This window comes from Artibeus jamaicensis, unplaced genomic scaffold (assembly GCF_021234435.1).
Source record: "Artibeus jamaicensis isolate MK-2021 breed Jamaican fruit bat unplaced genomic scaffold, CSHL_Jam_final contig_470, whole genome shotgun sequence".
NCBI classification, from domain to species: Eukaryota; Metazoa; Chordata; class Mammalia; order Chiroptera; family Phyllostomidae; genus Artibeus; species Artibeus jamaicensis.
This window is the reverse complement of record NW_026521849.1, coordinates 730,294-746,603: the sequence shown is the minus strand read 5'-3', so window position 1 is coordinate 746,603 and position 16,310 is coordinate 730,294. Positions and strand designations below refer to the sequence as shown.

At 50.8% G+C, this 16,310-nt stretch overlaps 2 protein-coding genes across 2 annotated transcripts; both read right to left on the bottom strand.

Annotated features, from left to right (window-relative positions):
• Positions 1-1,777: 1,777 nt before the first annotated feature.
• On the bottom strand, positions 1,778-3,303 carry HAMP (hepcidin antimicrobial peptide). The gene is made up of 3 exons (XM_037129504.2): positions 3,149-3,303; positions 2,070-2,129; positions 1,778-1,987 (listed from the first exon to the last, which is right to left on the bottom strand). The coding sequence occupies exons 1-3, from the start codon at positions 3,230-3,232 to the stop codon at positions 1,883-1,885; spliced, it is 249 nt and encodes an 82-aa protein (XP_036985399.2). The 5' UTR covers positions 3,233-3,303; the 3' UTR covers positions 1,778-1,882.
• Positions 3,304-5,011: 1,708 nt separating this feature from the next.
• Positions 5,012-15,695, bottom strand: USF2 (upstream transcription factor 2, c-fos interacting). Its single transcript, XM_037129503.2, has 10 exons — positions 15,591-15,695; positions 15,289-15,335; positions 15,062-15,180; positions 14,714-14,914; positions 14,168-14,318; positions 13,958-14,045; positions 13,619-13,677; positions 6,036-6,130; positions 5,767-5,895; positions 5,012-5,673 (listed from the first exon to the last, which is right to left on the bottom strand). Exons 1-10 carry the CDS (start codon positions 15,650-15,652, stop codon positions 5,584-5,586), a joined length of 1,041 nt encoding a protein of 346 aa, XP_036985398.2. The 5' UTR covers positions 15,653-15,695; the 3' UTR covers positions 5,012-5,583.
• Between the last annotated feature and the right edge of the window lie 615 nt (positions 15,696-16,310).

Genomic DNA, 16,310 nt, shown 5'->3' with positions numbered 1-16,310 from the left:
TGTCCAAATTTCCCCTTTTTAAAAGGACACCCTAACAACCTCATTTTAAATCGATTGTCTCTCTAAAGATCCTTTCTCCAAATAAGGTCACAATCTGAAGTATTGGGATTTAAAACTTCAAGTTATAAATTTGGAGGAGGGGGACACAGTTCAACCCATAACATCAGAAGTTCAGATTTTTATGTGTGATATCTTGCTTTTTAGGTATTAGCCCAATTTTATCTAAAATACTGTGCAGACCAAGCAAAACTCATTTCAGGGCAGAATCAAGCCCTCAGGCCCACTTCTTTAATCCTCTCAAGTGGGAGTTGGTGCTTGGTCCAACTCAGGGGCACTTGCTGCCCTCAGCCAGACTTGGCAGTTTTGTACCAGGAGTCCTCGAAGTGCAGCCCCTGAGCCAGCTTGGAAGCTGGTTAGAAATGCAAGTTCTAGGCCCCCACCTCTACCTGCTGAGTCTGGAACTCCGGCAATCTGCACTTCACCAGGCCCTCCAGGAGGCTTGGGTGCACACTGAAGTTTGAGTGCCGCTGCCTCTCATCTCTAGGCCAGGATCTCCAGCTTGCCTTCCCCTCCCTGCCCCTCAGTCTCAGTTCAGGAAACCCTCTCTCAGAGGATGAGCCTCTCATGGCTTTAAAGGCAGAAGGCAGAAGTTTGTGGGTTACCAGACTTAACCAGCTCCCAGCTAGGTTAAGTTTGGCTCACAGAGTGTTGATTTAAAAAAATCAAATTCCTTTTATCAGTTGCCAAAATTTTAAAAAATCAGGAAATTTCGCATAAAAGATTGCCACCTTCTCTTGAAAAGAAGCTGTAGCTGTGTCCCGCCTGCCTTTGAGCATGGCAACCATCACCAGGAGCCCTCTGTAGATGGGATCCAGGCCTCCCACTGCCCTTCCACAGACAACAGTGAGGCCAGATGGCCAAGGCCCTTTCTCATCACACTACTGCTGTTTTCTCATGAGCTAAGAAAATACTGAATTGCATCTTTGTTTCTATCAAAAGTGGGGAAATCAGATAAGTTGAGAGGAATGCAGTTTTTAAGAATGGGAGGGACCTTAATTCCTTACGGAGGTGAACAATATTCTCTTATGTGTCTCACTTGCAGAGTGTGTTCTTATTGGGAGATTACAACCTAAGATGCTCCTATAAATCAAATCCATACCTCGCTCACTTATGCATCTGTCTGGAAGGCCAATGTTCTCAAATTTTTTGGTTTGAAGAACCATTTCTGCAAAATTATTGAGGACTCAAAAATTTTTTCATTTAAGTAGGTTATACATATAGTTGCTTAACATATTAGAAATTTAAATTGGGAAATTTTTAAACCACAAGCCAGTCCATTAGCCATCAGAGTGATGATGTCATCATATGTCACAGATCTGGAAAACCCCATTGTACACTCAAGTGAGAGTGAGAGCGACAGTTAAAGAGACAAGTAACATCTTAGTCATGTTCACCTGTGGAGCCCTAGTGGGAGCCCCAGACCCGACTTTGAGAACCCCTGCTAGGCATTTGAGTTTGTCACCCATTTTAAGACTTTAAGAAAAAGAAAGTTTGTCTAGTTTTCATTCCCTGCTATGGGAACAAAAATTCCAGGCCTTATGAAGTGTGGCTTAAAGGAGAACAGATAACAAATTTCCTTCACCAAGCTTCCTTGCAACCCCAGGACACAGCAACCCCATACATCCCACCGAGCACTGGCCCTTACCAGACAGACAGTGGCCAGAACAGGCCCCTGGCTCAGGCCTTTGGCAGGGAGAAAGGGCAACAGACACTCTGGTTTGGAAAACAAAAGCTAGAACCAGCTATTTTATTCTGAGACCATTCACCAAGTGTTGGAGGGTGACAGGAATAAATAAGGGAGGAAGAGGAGGGCCAAGAGGCTCTACGTCTTGCAGCAGATCCCACACTTTGATTTATGACAGCAACCACAACAGAAGATGCAGATGGGGAAGTGGGTGTCTCGTCTCCTCAGCCTCTGGAGCCCAGACTGTGGGTAGAAAGGGACAGTGAGTGGTTGTGGGCCCAGGGGAGGCTGTGGAGGCTCCAAAGGGAGGTCCAGGTGTTCTCACCGTCAAGCCAGCTGAGGCTCCAGCTGTGTCCTGAGTCTGGAGATCTGCAAGCTGTTTTGTCTGTGAAAGCAGAAGGGGTATTGCAGATGGCAGGGAGCCCAGCAGAGCTCTCAGATTTGGCCCCACCAAACAATTCCTTACCCAGGGGCTGCGTCTGGTGCTCAGATGGAAGCCTTGCTTTCTGGCCTTTTCTCACCTTCCCACAGACAATCGCCTTCCTACAAACAGCTTTTTCCATAGCCACTGTTCTTCTTCAGGACATCACCCTCCCTGGCCTGGATGGGAGCCCTCATCTGTAACAAGTCTCCCTGCATTTTGCACCTCCAATCTGGGCCCCTTGCAGTATCAGATTGTGGCTTTACCCATTAGAAACGCCTGCAGGGCTTGAAGATCCTGCACTTGGAGGGAAATCAGTTTGCCTGACTGCCCATAAGACTTGGCGTATCTATCTATTCCCTCAATCTCATCTCCAAGCACCATCACCTCCACTTCCTAAAGCCTCTGATCATTAAGTACACCATGCTTGCTCCCAACTTCGGTCTTTGCTTGTTCTCCCCTTCTAACATCCAAGTCATAGGTCAAGTAACATTTTCTCACAGAACACTCCTGCTTGACTGCCAGCTCTTGATTCCGCCTGAAGTAGCCCCACCATGGGCACTGTTACAATCTCTTATGTTATTTGTGAATAGCATTTACTAAACACCATGACCTTATGTTTTGTTTTTTGATGGATTCCCTGACCAGACTGCAAGCACCATGATAGGAAGAATCTCCTACCTACCTTGTTCTCACTAGCCAGTGGGGGTCAAGCAGCAGCTACACTGCTTGACCCCCACTGGCTAGTTTAGAACTTTACACAGAGTAGGTGCTCAATGGGTAACTGTGGAATTAGTTCAGGGCCCCAGTCCCTACTGCCAGTCCCTATTTCTGTTCTTTAAGCAGCTAACCACCCCCTCTTTGCCTGCCTTGCACTCTGCCAAGTCCTGTGGGTCTCTAGCTGCCCTCAGCAGTCCCCTCCCAGGGCCTGACTCTCCAGTCCTAGCTGCCTGCTGGGCCTAAGCCCTGTGGGCTCTCCTCACCTGATGGAGAACTGAGGCACTGGTAAGGCTGGTCAGGAGGAGGAGCAGGAGGCAGGCAGCCTGGATCCGCATGTTCAGTGCCATTGTGCTGTGTCTAGCTGTCCTGCTTGTAGGTCTAGGACCGCTCTGGTGTCTGGGTTGTTACAGTTGCTTTTATGGGGCCTGCTGGGGGAGGCGAGGGTGCTAAGCCCCCTCCCCTTTGTCCTAACTCATTTCCCAGAAGGTAGTGGCGCCAAAAAGGCGGGAGATAAGCGGGAACAGAGTGACAGGGCACAGGGTTGTGTCACCCTCAGCCAGCAGAGGTGTGTCCAGGGGGTGGGGCAGATGGGGCCACAGACAACACCTCTAGCCAGCCCCCTGGGAAATACTTTCTCTAACAGGACATCACCTTGCTGACCTCAGAAATAATTCCCCCTTTGGCCCCAGAGGTTGAACAGATCAATGAGCAGGAGCAAGATTATCCTTGCTCCCCACAGGTTCAGTTCTGTTCTGTAGGGAACACTGCAACCGTCAGAGGCAGGAGTTTGAGTTTGCACAGCATGTGTGTGATCTTCTGTGTTAGAACCTTAAGATGTGGCCCTAGTATTTGGAAAATGTTCCTGTGGACTTGACCATGAAAGATACCAGTAGTAGTAGTGTTTGCACCTCATATGCCATAGCAGACATACTGACTCAAACTCTTGTGTCAACTCAGCCAGTACTACCTGCCCTCAAAGCAGCATCAGCCTATCCCATTCCAGACTTTGCACTGCATTCAGAGCCCCTAGCTGCCTCGTTGGCCCATCCTCAAGGACCTGGCTTCCCAGACACTGCTGCCTCTTAGGAGTCCACCATACCCACCCTTGGTTTCCTTACTCGACAGGAGAGGAACTGAAGGACGAGACTGGGGCACTTCCTGAGCCAGAGGCACAGCTGGCACCCTGGACTAGGCAGCCTGACTGATCAGGCTTCCCCACCTCCCCAAAACAGGCGGGCACAGTGGGGTGTACTGGACCTGGCTCATGCTGGCTCAGTGGAGCTACTGTGCACATCTCATCCCACCTCCACATTGTGTTGGTACCCTGACTCCAGCAGCGGGGTATGCACACCACAAACCAGGGAGCTTTTGGGAGGGCTGGTCCCCTAGACCACTGGGTAGGGAGATGAAAAAGGCTGCCTGACTGTCCTAGCCATTCCCTGCACCATGGGTAGTAGGTACACATAGCCCAGCGGACCCACAAACTTGATTCCAGAGATGGGACTTTGGCCATTTTGCAGGACTCAATCCAGGATCATCCAGTGTCGACCCCATTGTTAGAGCCTGAAGATGCTGTTGCCAAGGAATGAAAGCTTCTTCCTGCCATCTGCCTCCTTATTCACTCTGTTAAGCTCTCTGCCTGGTGTCACTGCATCTCCACTCAGGCCAGGTTTCATCATCAGCCAGGGGCAGGGGTCACAGCACAGGCGCCAGAGCCACAGTGCAAGGCGACAGGCTGACGGGCCAAGCCTGGCTTCTTGGCCATCTGCCTTCCTTGGGGGTGGGGGGCTCAAGGCCAGGCCCCACCATTGGCTGGTGCAGAGGGAAGGGCTTCAGCCCAGAAGGGCAGGGCCAGGAGTCAATCCTGTTTTTAGACTGGTGACACAGGAGACCCCAGCCTCTCCAAAGACATGGATACTTGACCCAACCTCTCCCCACCCCCACACCACCTGGGGCCTCAAACAGAATATTCTTTGCTCAATTCCTCCATCCATCCATCCGTCCATCCATCCAACAAACTGGGGACCATGCAGTACAGGGTGGCAGGGACTGACACACAGCCACCAACACAACGGCGGAAGCCCTGCCCTCCCTCCCCACACCTGAGATGAACAGATACACAAACAGACAAGGCGGGGCCACATGGGGCCAGTTTATTGCAGTTAAATACCTCTCTATTTTTTTGTCCATTTCTCCATAAAGAAAATTAAAACACACACACACGCGCACACACACACACGCACACGCCCAAAGGGAAGCAGGAATCCAGAAACAAGAGGTGGGGTGGGACATGGCCTCCCTGCTTAGGTCCAGGTCCCAGGGAAGGCCCCTCAAGGGCTCCCCCTCCTTCCCATAAGCACCGCATCAGTACCTCTAGAGACTAAGGAGGCAGTGGGGTATGGCCAAAGCCTCTGTCCTCTTCCCTTTTGCCTCCAGATGAGACCACTAGAAGTGCTGGGGCTTAGTGGGGCCCAGGAGAAGGGACACAGATGGGGGAGGGAGGCTATCACTTCCACATTGAGAAGAGTGGTGGGTGCTTATCCACAGAAATGCATCACTTCTCCCCATTTTTTTTTGTTAAAAATCTACTATAAAAAAACGCAGCTGGGGGAGGGGCATCTGTCCCTCTCTGTGCTAAGGGCTGGGGAAGGGGGCAGCAGAGACCCAGAGGTGGCCCTGCTACATGATGGGGTGGGTGTCACTGCCGGTTGCTCTCGCCCACCATCTCCAAGTTGTGCTGCTGCAGCTGGGCGCGAAGCACAGCATTCTCATTCTTCAGCTCCTCAATCTGGCAGATACGACAGGGGACAAGGAGCCAGTGATAGCTCCCTGTACCTTGGGATCCAGGGTTCTCCACCCAGCTCCCAGCCCTGGCACTCACCTGTTGCCTCAAAAGCTCATTGTCCATTTGCAGCCTCTCAGCCTCCTTGAAGGTCTCTTGCATGCGCTGATTGGTCTGGCGTAGCTCCCGGATATAGTCGCAGGCCTTTGACAGGATCCCTCCTTTACTCTGGGGGTAGGGTGAGGTGGGCAAGAGCATTGGAGTAAAGCCTGCCTGCCGGCCTCTGCCTACTGGCTCACCCGTGGACAACTCCTGTGTCCAGTGGTTGAGCAAACTTCAGACTTTCGGGGGGCGCAGAGGGCACTCACCGCTCCCGTCTTGCTATTGTCTGCGTTACAATCTGGAATGATTTTTGAAAGTTGGACGATCCAGTTGTTGATCTTGTCCCTCCGCCTCCGCTCCACTGCAGGAGTAACAGCGGGAATGACAGCTAAGGTTACAGTGCTTCCGGTACGCCGAGGTGATCTGCCTCCAGAGGCAGATGCCAGCAGAACCCAGGTTGCCGAGGTGGAGGGTGGGCCCTGGGCAAGGTCACACTGCTAGTGAATACAGGGCCAAGAGCTGAACACGGGTGGCAGGCCTGCACGCCTGCGTCGCACTGCTTCTCGAGAGGAACAAGGGAAGGCTCACTCTTAAGTACCATATTTTGCCATATACACTGAGCTCCTGTGTACAATGCGCACCCACGCTTTTGGGCCAAACTCTCAGGGAAAAAAAAGCCTTTTTAAATAAATTATTTATTTATTTGTATTTAGAAACAAAACTGATTGCTGTATTCTAGGATATCATTTTGCATACAGATATCGTTTTGCTTTCCAGAGTTACACTTTTTTTTAGAGTTACACTTTAAATGCATAAGCACAAATAACAGAATTAAAGACATTTATTAGATATGTAGTTAGTACTACCCATGTATAATGCACACCCTTACTTTTCCCTAAAAAATTTGGGCAAAGAAATGTACATTATACATAGCAAATACTGTGCTTTTAAAGGAGAATCAACAATGGGAGACTGTGGGTTCATTCTGTTTGCTTATTGTTAAAAATTTGAGCTAACATTTAAAAATTAGAAAATTTCACATAATTATTAACATCTTTTGAGAAAAGGAGTTGTGGCTAGAGTGGGCATGTGTTCTTGAGAGGCAACAGGCAGAGTCCATTCACACGGAACCCAATGCTCTCTCTGATTCCCATAATCCCTGCGTTTGATTTGCCAGGTCTCTCCAAAGCTCTGGGCCCCATGATTCTTTCTCTTCATCTTTAAAATCAGTCTCACCATGTCTCATCCTTGTTTAAAACCCTTCTCCAGAGAGCTGGCAAGTCGCAGACACCCAGAATGTCGCTTACGGCTCACAGGAGCCTGGCCCATCAGGATGCTGGGCCACTGAGGAACTACATGAACACTATCTTGAAGGCCAGGGATGGCAAACCAATAGAGGATTTCACTTGAAAAAAATCCAGATTTGAGATTTCCATAAAACGCCATAACCTCTCTTTGCCAGGAGAGTTCAGCAGAAGCCGCCCCCTTCAGATAGGGCATGTCTTCCCTCTGGCTTCTCACCTGGCCAACACATCCTGAGCTTATGACAACTGTCTGGGGTCTGCCTTCACTGAAGCCTGAGATCCCCGGTGTGAGGCCTACTGAAGCAAACCATCCCAGCCCTTCCTTACCTTCCAACCCCAGCCCTAGGCACTGGTGGGGACACCAAAGAAAGCCTAGTTATTCCCCCAATTCTCACCCACAACTCTCAGTCCCCTGCCAGGATGGCCTATGGATAAATGCAGGCATGTCTGTGAAGAGGAGACTGGGCCTATAGGTAGGATTTAGAAAGAAGGGTAAGAAGGTATTTTCTCAGGGTTGGTTAGTGCTGATGAAAGATTAGGAGGGGCTAAGGGTGAGAAAGGAGGGGCAGGCCAGGAGAATGCCCCTCAATCCTCACGTCTTAAGGCCAGTGCCGCCCCTGTCCCTTGTGTTCCCTCAAAGAACACATCTGCCACTAACAGACAAATCCCACTGTCTTCTCTTGGCACTTGGTTTTGTCCACTCATTGCTGACCAGTCCTTCCCACCTCCAAGTGATGCCCCACTCTTGCCTGGGTGACAATACTCTTTTATATGGTGGACTCTCCCCCTTCATGGCTCTTCTTCCTCCCTTGCTCTCCTCTTTCCTCAGAAACCTCCCCAATATCATGACAAGAACCGTGCCCAGTAGAGACCTTCGTAGGGCCCCATTGCTGTCAGGGTGATAACTTTCCCTTCAAGGACAGCCATGTCTGTCTGTCTCTGGCAATTCTGTGGCTAAAAGCTACAGCACAGCCAACAGTGCAGCCAGGCCCAGTAGCACAGCCCAGCACTTCCCTCAGCAGCATGCACGCTCCACTCTGGAGGTTTTGGCTGAGGAACTCAGCCAAATGCCTTCTAGCAGATGGCTTCTTGCTTTCTTTCCCCACCCTCATGCAGTCCAGCATTCATGAGCCTGGGCACCCAGGCTGCAGCTATGATCTCCCATGTACTCCTTATTTCAAGCCACTAGGGGGCAGGCACAGGGGTGTGGCACATCTCCAGTTTGCATTTACTTCTTAAGAATGTATTGCCTGCCCTATTGTGGGAACGGCACTGAGAGGCTAGAGTCCAGGGTAAACTCGATCTCTGTCCTGCTGGCACTCACTGTGAAGTACAGGTGAACCGGTGACAGTGATACCTACACTAAGGGAAATGTGTCGTAACTGAAGGCTGTGCCAAGTGCTTGGGGAACTACAGGGTAGAGGAATGATTTCCACATGGGATGGGGTGGGGTGCAGCTTCAAAGACTTAGAGAGAACACATCTGGGCTAGTTTCTGAAGGAAGCGGTATCAGGCAGACAGGTGTCAAGATACCAGAAGCAATAACGTGGAAATATTGCAGGGGCACACGGGGGGCATGGAACAGGATGGTAGGAAAACATAAAACCAGGTTGTGAAGGCTTTGAATGCCTTGCTAATTGGTCTGGACCTTGCTAATTGGTCTGGACCTCATCTCTTACTCTAGGGGTCCAGGCTCTTGAGTCTGGGACCTTTCATTAAGGAGGTGGTAAGGTGGTCAGTTCGTAGCTTGGAAAGACCATTTTGGCACATCTGAAATGGAGGAAAACCATTAAGAAGACCAACGCTACATATATTCCACAGAAGTGCTTCAGTTATACCTATATAATATTTAAAACTCAGTTTGCAAGTGAAATCTTCCAGGACTGAAGGGAGACATGAACAAATTCACATATATACTTGGAGATGTCAACACTCTTCTCAGAGACTGACAGAACAAGTAGACCAAAAAAATCCAGGATAGGAAACCTGAACACTGTCAACCAACTTCATCTAGCGACACCGAGGGAACATTGGAATAGCACTGGATACCTGTTCTTTCAAGTGCACATGGACATTTTCAATCAGATAAACCATATCTGAGGCCATATAAGAAGCCATAATAAATTTTAGAGAACTAAAATTATAGAGTACAATAAAATTAAATTAAAAACCAAGCCATGGTTGGCATGCCTCAGTGGTCTGGGTGCTGGCCTGAGAACCAAAGACTCGCCAGTTCGATTCCCAGTCAGGGCACATGCCTGGGTTGTAAGCCAAGGTTCCCAGTAGGGGGTGCACAAGAGGCAACCACACGTTGTTGATGTTTCTCTCCCTTTCTCCTTTCCCTTCCCCCCTTTTAAAAATACATAAAGAAAGTCTTTTATTTTTATTTTTTTAAATATTTTATTTATTTATTTTTAGAGAGAGGGGAAGGGAAGGAGAAAGAGTGGGAGAGAAACATCAATGTGTGGTTGCCTCTCGTGAGTCCCCTGCTGGGAACTGGCCTGCAACCCAGGCATGTGCCCTGACTGGGAATCGAACCGCGATACTCTGGTTCGCAGGCCCGCGCTCAATCCACTGAGCTACGCCAGCCAGGGCCATAAAGAAAGTCTTTTAAAAAATCAGTAACAAAAAGACATCTAAAAACCCAAAGTATCTAGACATCAAGCAACACACTTCTAAGTAACCAAGGAGTCAAAGAAGAAATTACAAAGAAAACTGGAAAGTATTTTGAATTGGATGATAATGAAAACACAACATATCCAAATGGGGTGTAGCTAAAGTGAGTATTAGAGTAAAATTTGCAACTAGGAAGGTTTGTATTAGGAAAAAAGTTTAATCTTTAAAAAGTAGGGGACCCCCCCAGCAAATTAAGCCCAAAGTAAGTAGAAGGAATGAATTAGTAACATTAAGAGTGAAAACTAAGAGAGAAAAAAAGAAAGAAAAAGCAATCCCATCCAGCATTTAAAAATCAGATTTCACATAAAGCTCTGGATTTCTGGCTACTCAAGAGGTTTTCCCAACAGTGGGCCCAAATGCTGTAACGGCAATGGGAAGGGGCTGCAAAGGTCACCCTTCAGGCAGGAAGGGCACGCATGCCCCAGTTCACTGAGGGGCCTGGAGATGGGTTCCCACAGCACCAAGAGGTGGTGGGAAAGATGCAAGAAGAAAGAGAAGTTGATTTAGAGTCCACTTCAGCACAGAACCTCAGGTTTTGGAGATGTGAGGGAAGAAGGGGGCAGAGCTGAAGGTGGCCAGGCTTTAGGTTATGGCTTAGACAGTTGTGCTAGGGGTGCCTTTTGCTCCACTGAAACAAGAAACGTTGTATGCGAGCCTTTGGGGAGAGGAAACAGCAAGTTTTGTTTTGGTCATGTTGAGTTTAAGGTGTCTCAAGGACATCCAGAAACGGAAGTTCTAAATGAGTAGCTCAAAATGAGTCTGGAGTTCAAGAAAGCCCCAGAGGGAAACCAAGGAGTGGGTATCACCTTTCTGAAGTCATACAGGAGAAATCCAGCAGAACCTCCTCCTAGAGAAAGAATGAACTCCTAACAACTGAGGATGCGGCTTGGGGGATAATGACAATCCCTGGGCCTAATATTTCACTCTCCTGAGGCTGATCTGAGAGGGGACCAGACCTTAAAAAACACCAAGAGCCAAAGCAGTTTCCCAGACTTGGCTAATGGAAGAAATCACTTGGGGAACTTGTCAAAATACAGACCCCAGGGCCTCCCTCTGATCTACTCATTGAGAACCTGTGAGGACAGCCCTGGAGACCTTGATTATTAATGAGCTTCCTGGAGTGTTTTGGAAGCCCTGAGAGAGGGAAAGAAAGGTAAAGAGTGTAGGAGATTCAGAGCAGGTGGGGGAAAAAGATCATTACCAAAAGGAGGGGAACAGGCAGGATCAGATGCTCAGAGGTAATATAGCAAAGGAAGCCAGTGGATTTGGAAACGAGGTCATCATGAATGACCTTAAATGGACCCATTTCTGTAAAGGAAAGAGCCAGCCTGCCAAGGGTACGGGATGGGTAGAAGGTGGCATAAATACTCTGCAGGTTAGGAGAGGCAAGATTATGAAAAAGACTGCTTTTTATAGGAAAAAGATTCCAGACTGTTTTCAGTTGGATTAATTCAATGAGAGGCAGAGAGTGAGAAAGTGAGGTAGAGACTGGATGGCATCCCAAACGTGGTTCACTGCAGTCTCACTGTGAGGTGCACTACACTGCCAGGGAGACCAACACGTCTCAGCTCACTGTATCTTCACTATGAGCCTCTGCAGGAGTGGGGTTAACATCACCTTCCAGATGACCAAATAGGCACAGAAATTATAAACCAGACTGAAAGCTGGGATAAAAAAACTATGGTACATTTACATGATGAAATACTATGCACAAGAAAGCAGGAACTCCTACCCTTTGCGACAGCTTGGATGTATCTGGAAAGCATTATGCTGAGTGAAAGAAGGCATGTGGTGAATGACAAACACCATATGATCTCATCTATAAGTGGAACCTAACCAACAAAAAAGGCAAGTAAAATATAACCGGAGACATTGAAATTAAGAACAAACTGACAATGACCAGAAGAGAGGCGGGAGGGGATATTGGGGGTAAAAGAGGAAGGGTTTTCAGGAACAACTATAAAGCACACATGGACAAAACCAAATGGGAGGATCAAGGGTGGGGATGGCTGGGGTGGGAGGAAAATGGAGACCACTGAGTTTGGACAATAAAAAAATAAACATATATAAAATGAATCAGTCTGACACCACATGACATAAGAAGCAGAGACAGAACTACTGGGTAGCTCACAGGAGGCCCCTCAAACATGCCACATACAAAAGCCAAGCTCAGACTCATCCCTTCCCTTTTCAAACCAACCTGACACCATCATGAAAACCTGATTCTTCAACCTTGGAATCTTCTCCCCATGGTCCCCTCCCTCATGCCCTGTCCTGTCTCTGACAAGATGTCTGCAGTCACCTCCTATTTTTCTAGCCTCTGGTAACCCTTACTATCTAGTGCCATACACAAACCTCTCTGCTGGTTTCCCCTTAAACTACAATAAAAATCCAAGAGCAGGAACACTGGAAGACCTCATACAAGGCCCCACATGACCTGGCCTTGACCAATCCTCCGGCAACCCTGCCAACTTCCTCTTTCCTTTCCCGAATTCTGCTGTTCTTTAAACATGCCGAGTCTATTCTGGCTCAGGCCTGGGTGTTTGCATTTGCTCATTCCTCTACCTGGGACTCTCCCCGAGTACTTGGCTGGCCCATTCCTTAAGATCTATTCAGGCCTTTGCTCAAATGTCACCTCTCAGAGGCCTACACTGCCACCATTACCCTCCATCTCCTTGCCCAGCTTTATCTTCCTTCGTGCTAGCTGATATGTTATTGTAGCTTTGTGTAATTTCTGTTTTTCCCACCCCAATAAACACTACAAGAGCCAAGACCTCATCTGTCTCATTATCCACTGTATCTAAGAACTTGAAACAAGGGCTGGCACACAGTACATAAGTGCTGAATGAATGCTTCAATTTAGTGAGCTGCTTAGCTCACAGCTGCATAAACCCATCCCCAATCAAGTACCTGTAGGATTCTGGGGCCTCACCCTGGCAATGGTGGGGGCCTTCCTTGACTCTCCTGGCTTCCTTCCCAAGGACTCCACAGGGAACCTCTGCAACAACCAAACCAGCACCCTCCAAAGAAACTTGACTACTTTCTGCCTTCCCTCTTCCAGCCTGTACTTCCCTCCGACTGACAGGCCCTCCCAAAAACCACCTCCCTGGGGAAATATAGCCTGATCCCCCAGTGTTCAGTTAGACAATAGCCTGAACTCCTAAGCCTCCCTGACACTCCACACCAAGCCCCATACTTACCCCAGAGCACATGTTGCTCAGCTTGGAATCCACCTTCAGGACATATTTTCTGAAGGATGGTTGTTTGGTATAAGTATTCCCCTTGACCTGAATGCTGCCATGTCCACCACAATGGCTACTGACTGGGGGGTAGGAGTTGGGGTGGGAAACTAGGGAAGAGCAAAGAGGGCTAAAATAACCTCAGAGTAGATCTGGTACTTATAGGAAGGGCAGGAGGCTCCAATGTTGGCTAGCCAGAGATATAGCTTCCTGCATTTCAGCTTCAGATGTGCTCCCTATCAGACCAGAGTTATTCCGGAAGCCAGGCGGGCAGGGAAATGGCACACAACAGCCAACAATGTTTGAAAGGTAGGTCCAGGAAAGCCAGATCAATCCAATTTTTCAAAGGCAGCAGGAAATCCTTATGTGAATGAGACATCTGCCATTTTAGATGTGGGCCATTAATTCAAAATCAGTAGCCAGGATGATAAAACACATTCCAGTCCATGACTCCTGCCTGTACATTCCAGACAATGAACTTCCCTCACTTGTTTCTACTTTTCTGGCATTCGACAAACGCCTCTCTTGCACTCGTAGTGTGGCCGGTGACCTCTGACTCCACATACCAGGCTTGGCTGTGCCTGTGGAGCCGAGGCCTGGGCTGGCCCCAGGGCTCCACCTTGACCTTACCTTCATTGTGCTGAGCTCGCCTTCTCTCATCCCGTGGTGTTCTAGTTCCATCAATTTTTCTACAAGAAGAAATGGGCACATGTCATCTTAGGCTGCATTTGTCTAAGGATTTATTAAGGAGTTAAGCCTGAAAATGACTCTTATAAGACACGTCCCCATGTAGAAAGAGGAAATGATACTTTGTACTAAAGAAACAGAAACAGGCCGAAAAATAAACTAAGTGCCTGCTGTGTGTGCTCAACTGACTGGCTTGTATTCCACAAAACCTTCCCTTTCTTCAGCCCCACACCAGGCCCTCCCAGTGTCCCCTGCTCCTGGGCTAAGGTCTCCTGCACATACGGGGAGTAAGGGTGTGTCCGGGGTGCAATTGTCCTTTGTGTTCCTGTCTGAAGCACGTCCTGGGGTGTCATCATGACATAGAACTGGCCTGCAGGGAAATCAGGAGTTAGTGCTAGAGTCAAGGGCAGAGTCAGAAATAGCCAGGGGCTCCCTCCCTGCTAAGCCTGTTGCCTCCCCTGCCTTCCACCTCGGCCCCCTTCCTCCTTTTACCTCCAGCCTGCAAGCTCTGGTCTGTGGTCTGTACTGACACAGCCGTGGTATCTCCCACACTGGACGCTGGGAAATAGGCAAATCGTGCCTCCCCACTAACAGCCTCAGCTGCTGGGCTGCCGCCATTGCTGAAGGGATTTTGGATTACAGCCTGGGGAGTAGGAGGACACAGAGGCCACCCTTAGCCATCTTGTTCCCCAACCCATCCCCTCATCCTGTTTGATAGATACTGCATTCACTGTGGAGGATGAGCAGCCCCTCTATATATGCCACTCTGCCTACGCCTCAGATAACACTGTGTCTCAGACACTCAGCAATCATTTAGTAAACAATTAATTTTTACTTTTAAGAGACTTTTCTACTACCATCATCTCTAATTTAGAAATGAGAAGACAAAAAACAAACAAACAAAATGTCCCAAAGTTTCACTACACAGAACAAGAATTTAGCCCACATAGCCAGAGAGCCTGAAGACAGTATCTATGTCGTACACGCCCCACCCACTGGGACTTCCCAAGATCATAGTCAGTGTTGCTGACCACCTACCAGTGGGAAGGGTGCTGCGGGGCCTGGGGGCACAGAGGCAGCAGCGGGACCGGGGCGTTGGGCTGCCCCATCCACACCCACCTGGGTCACAGCCTGCTGCCCCCCCGCAAAGGCAGCCGTAGACACGACGCTGACGGCACCTGTTGTGTCGCCCTGGCCATCCAGCTGACCATCAGTCACCTGGACTACGCGGTATGTCACCTGCAGGGGGCGGCAGAGCAGCGAGACCAGCGCTAGAACCCAGGCAGGGCCCAGGTCCGAGTCCCTCTCGATTCTCCAGTTCGACCCTCCACTCTCCCCACCACTTGCCACCCCATCCCCGCACAGGGGCTCACGGCCCTGTCTCACCTGTCCTCCATTATTCTCTGTGCGGAATTGGTACTGAATGTTGTGGTCGCCAAACGCCGCCTGCTGGACGCTGGCGATGGCCACCGCCGTCTGCTCCTCCGCTCCAGGGCCGTCCCCGCCTACGGTCGAAGGAGGGTAGGGGGTTGGTCAGCGGTCGAGTGGGCCCGGGCTCCCCCAGGGCCCTTCCCGGGCCCAGGCCTCAGCCCGGTGGCCCCGCGAGCACTCACCCTCCTGCAGCTCGACGCCCTCTTCGGCCTCGGGTCCCTTGTCGTGACTGCGGAGAAGGCGGGAAGAGGTCAAGGACGCCTGCACCCCCGCCCCTTTGCTCAGGTGCAGGTCCCCGACCCAGCCCAGCCCTTTCTAGGGCTGAGGCACCGCTAGGACCTGGGACCGGGGGCATTAGCACGTTCCCCCCTCCCACGCGGCCTCCATTTTGAGCTGAGCCTGGCGGTCGCTCCGGATCATGGCGGCCCGGCCGCAGGGCCGGAGTCAGGGCGCGCGGGGGCACGGACCAGCCAGGTGCCCTTACCTGGTGGCGGCAGCGGCGGTGGCCGAGGCAGCAGGATCCAGACCCGGGTCCAGCATGTCCATGGGGGGGTGGGGGCGGGGGGGGGGCGCGGGGCCCGGGGGGAGGGGAGGGGGGGAGGGAGGAGGGGAGGGAAGGGAGGGGAGGGGGAGGGGGCGGGCGGGCGGCCGGGGGGGCCCCCGAGCCCGGCGCTCACGCCGCGCGGCAGGAGGGGACGGAGGAGACACGGGAGCCGCTCGCGCTGATCACGGGGACAAACAGTGGGGTCATGTGAGAAGGAGATGCCGCCGCCGCCGCCGCTGCTTTTCCTGCAGCCGCTGCCGCCTCCACCCACCCTCCTGCCGGCTCGCAGCGGTTGTAGGCTCCGGGACGCAGCGCGGTCGCCCCCCGCCCGCTGCACGCGGCCCTCGGGCCTTCTTTCCCAAGCCGCCGCCGCCGCGACTTTTTTTTTTTTTAACCCGGCCCGCCCTGGACCGCCGTCGCCTCTCCCTTGGATTTGCCGCTCGAGCGTCAGCCGCCCGGCCTGGCCCAGTCCGGTAGCAAATCGCTGCTGCAGCGGCCGCCGCTTTCTATTTTTTCCTTTTTTTTCCTTCCTTTACTTGTGCTGCGCGCGCGCGCGCGGCGGCGGCGGCGGCAGCGCGAGCCCCGGGCCGACACGCGCTCGGCGGGGGAGGGTAACCCCCGGGGGACGCGCACGCTATTTGTCTCGGATGGCGGTCGGGC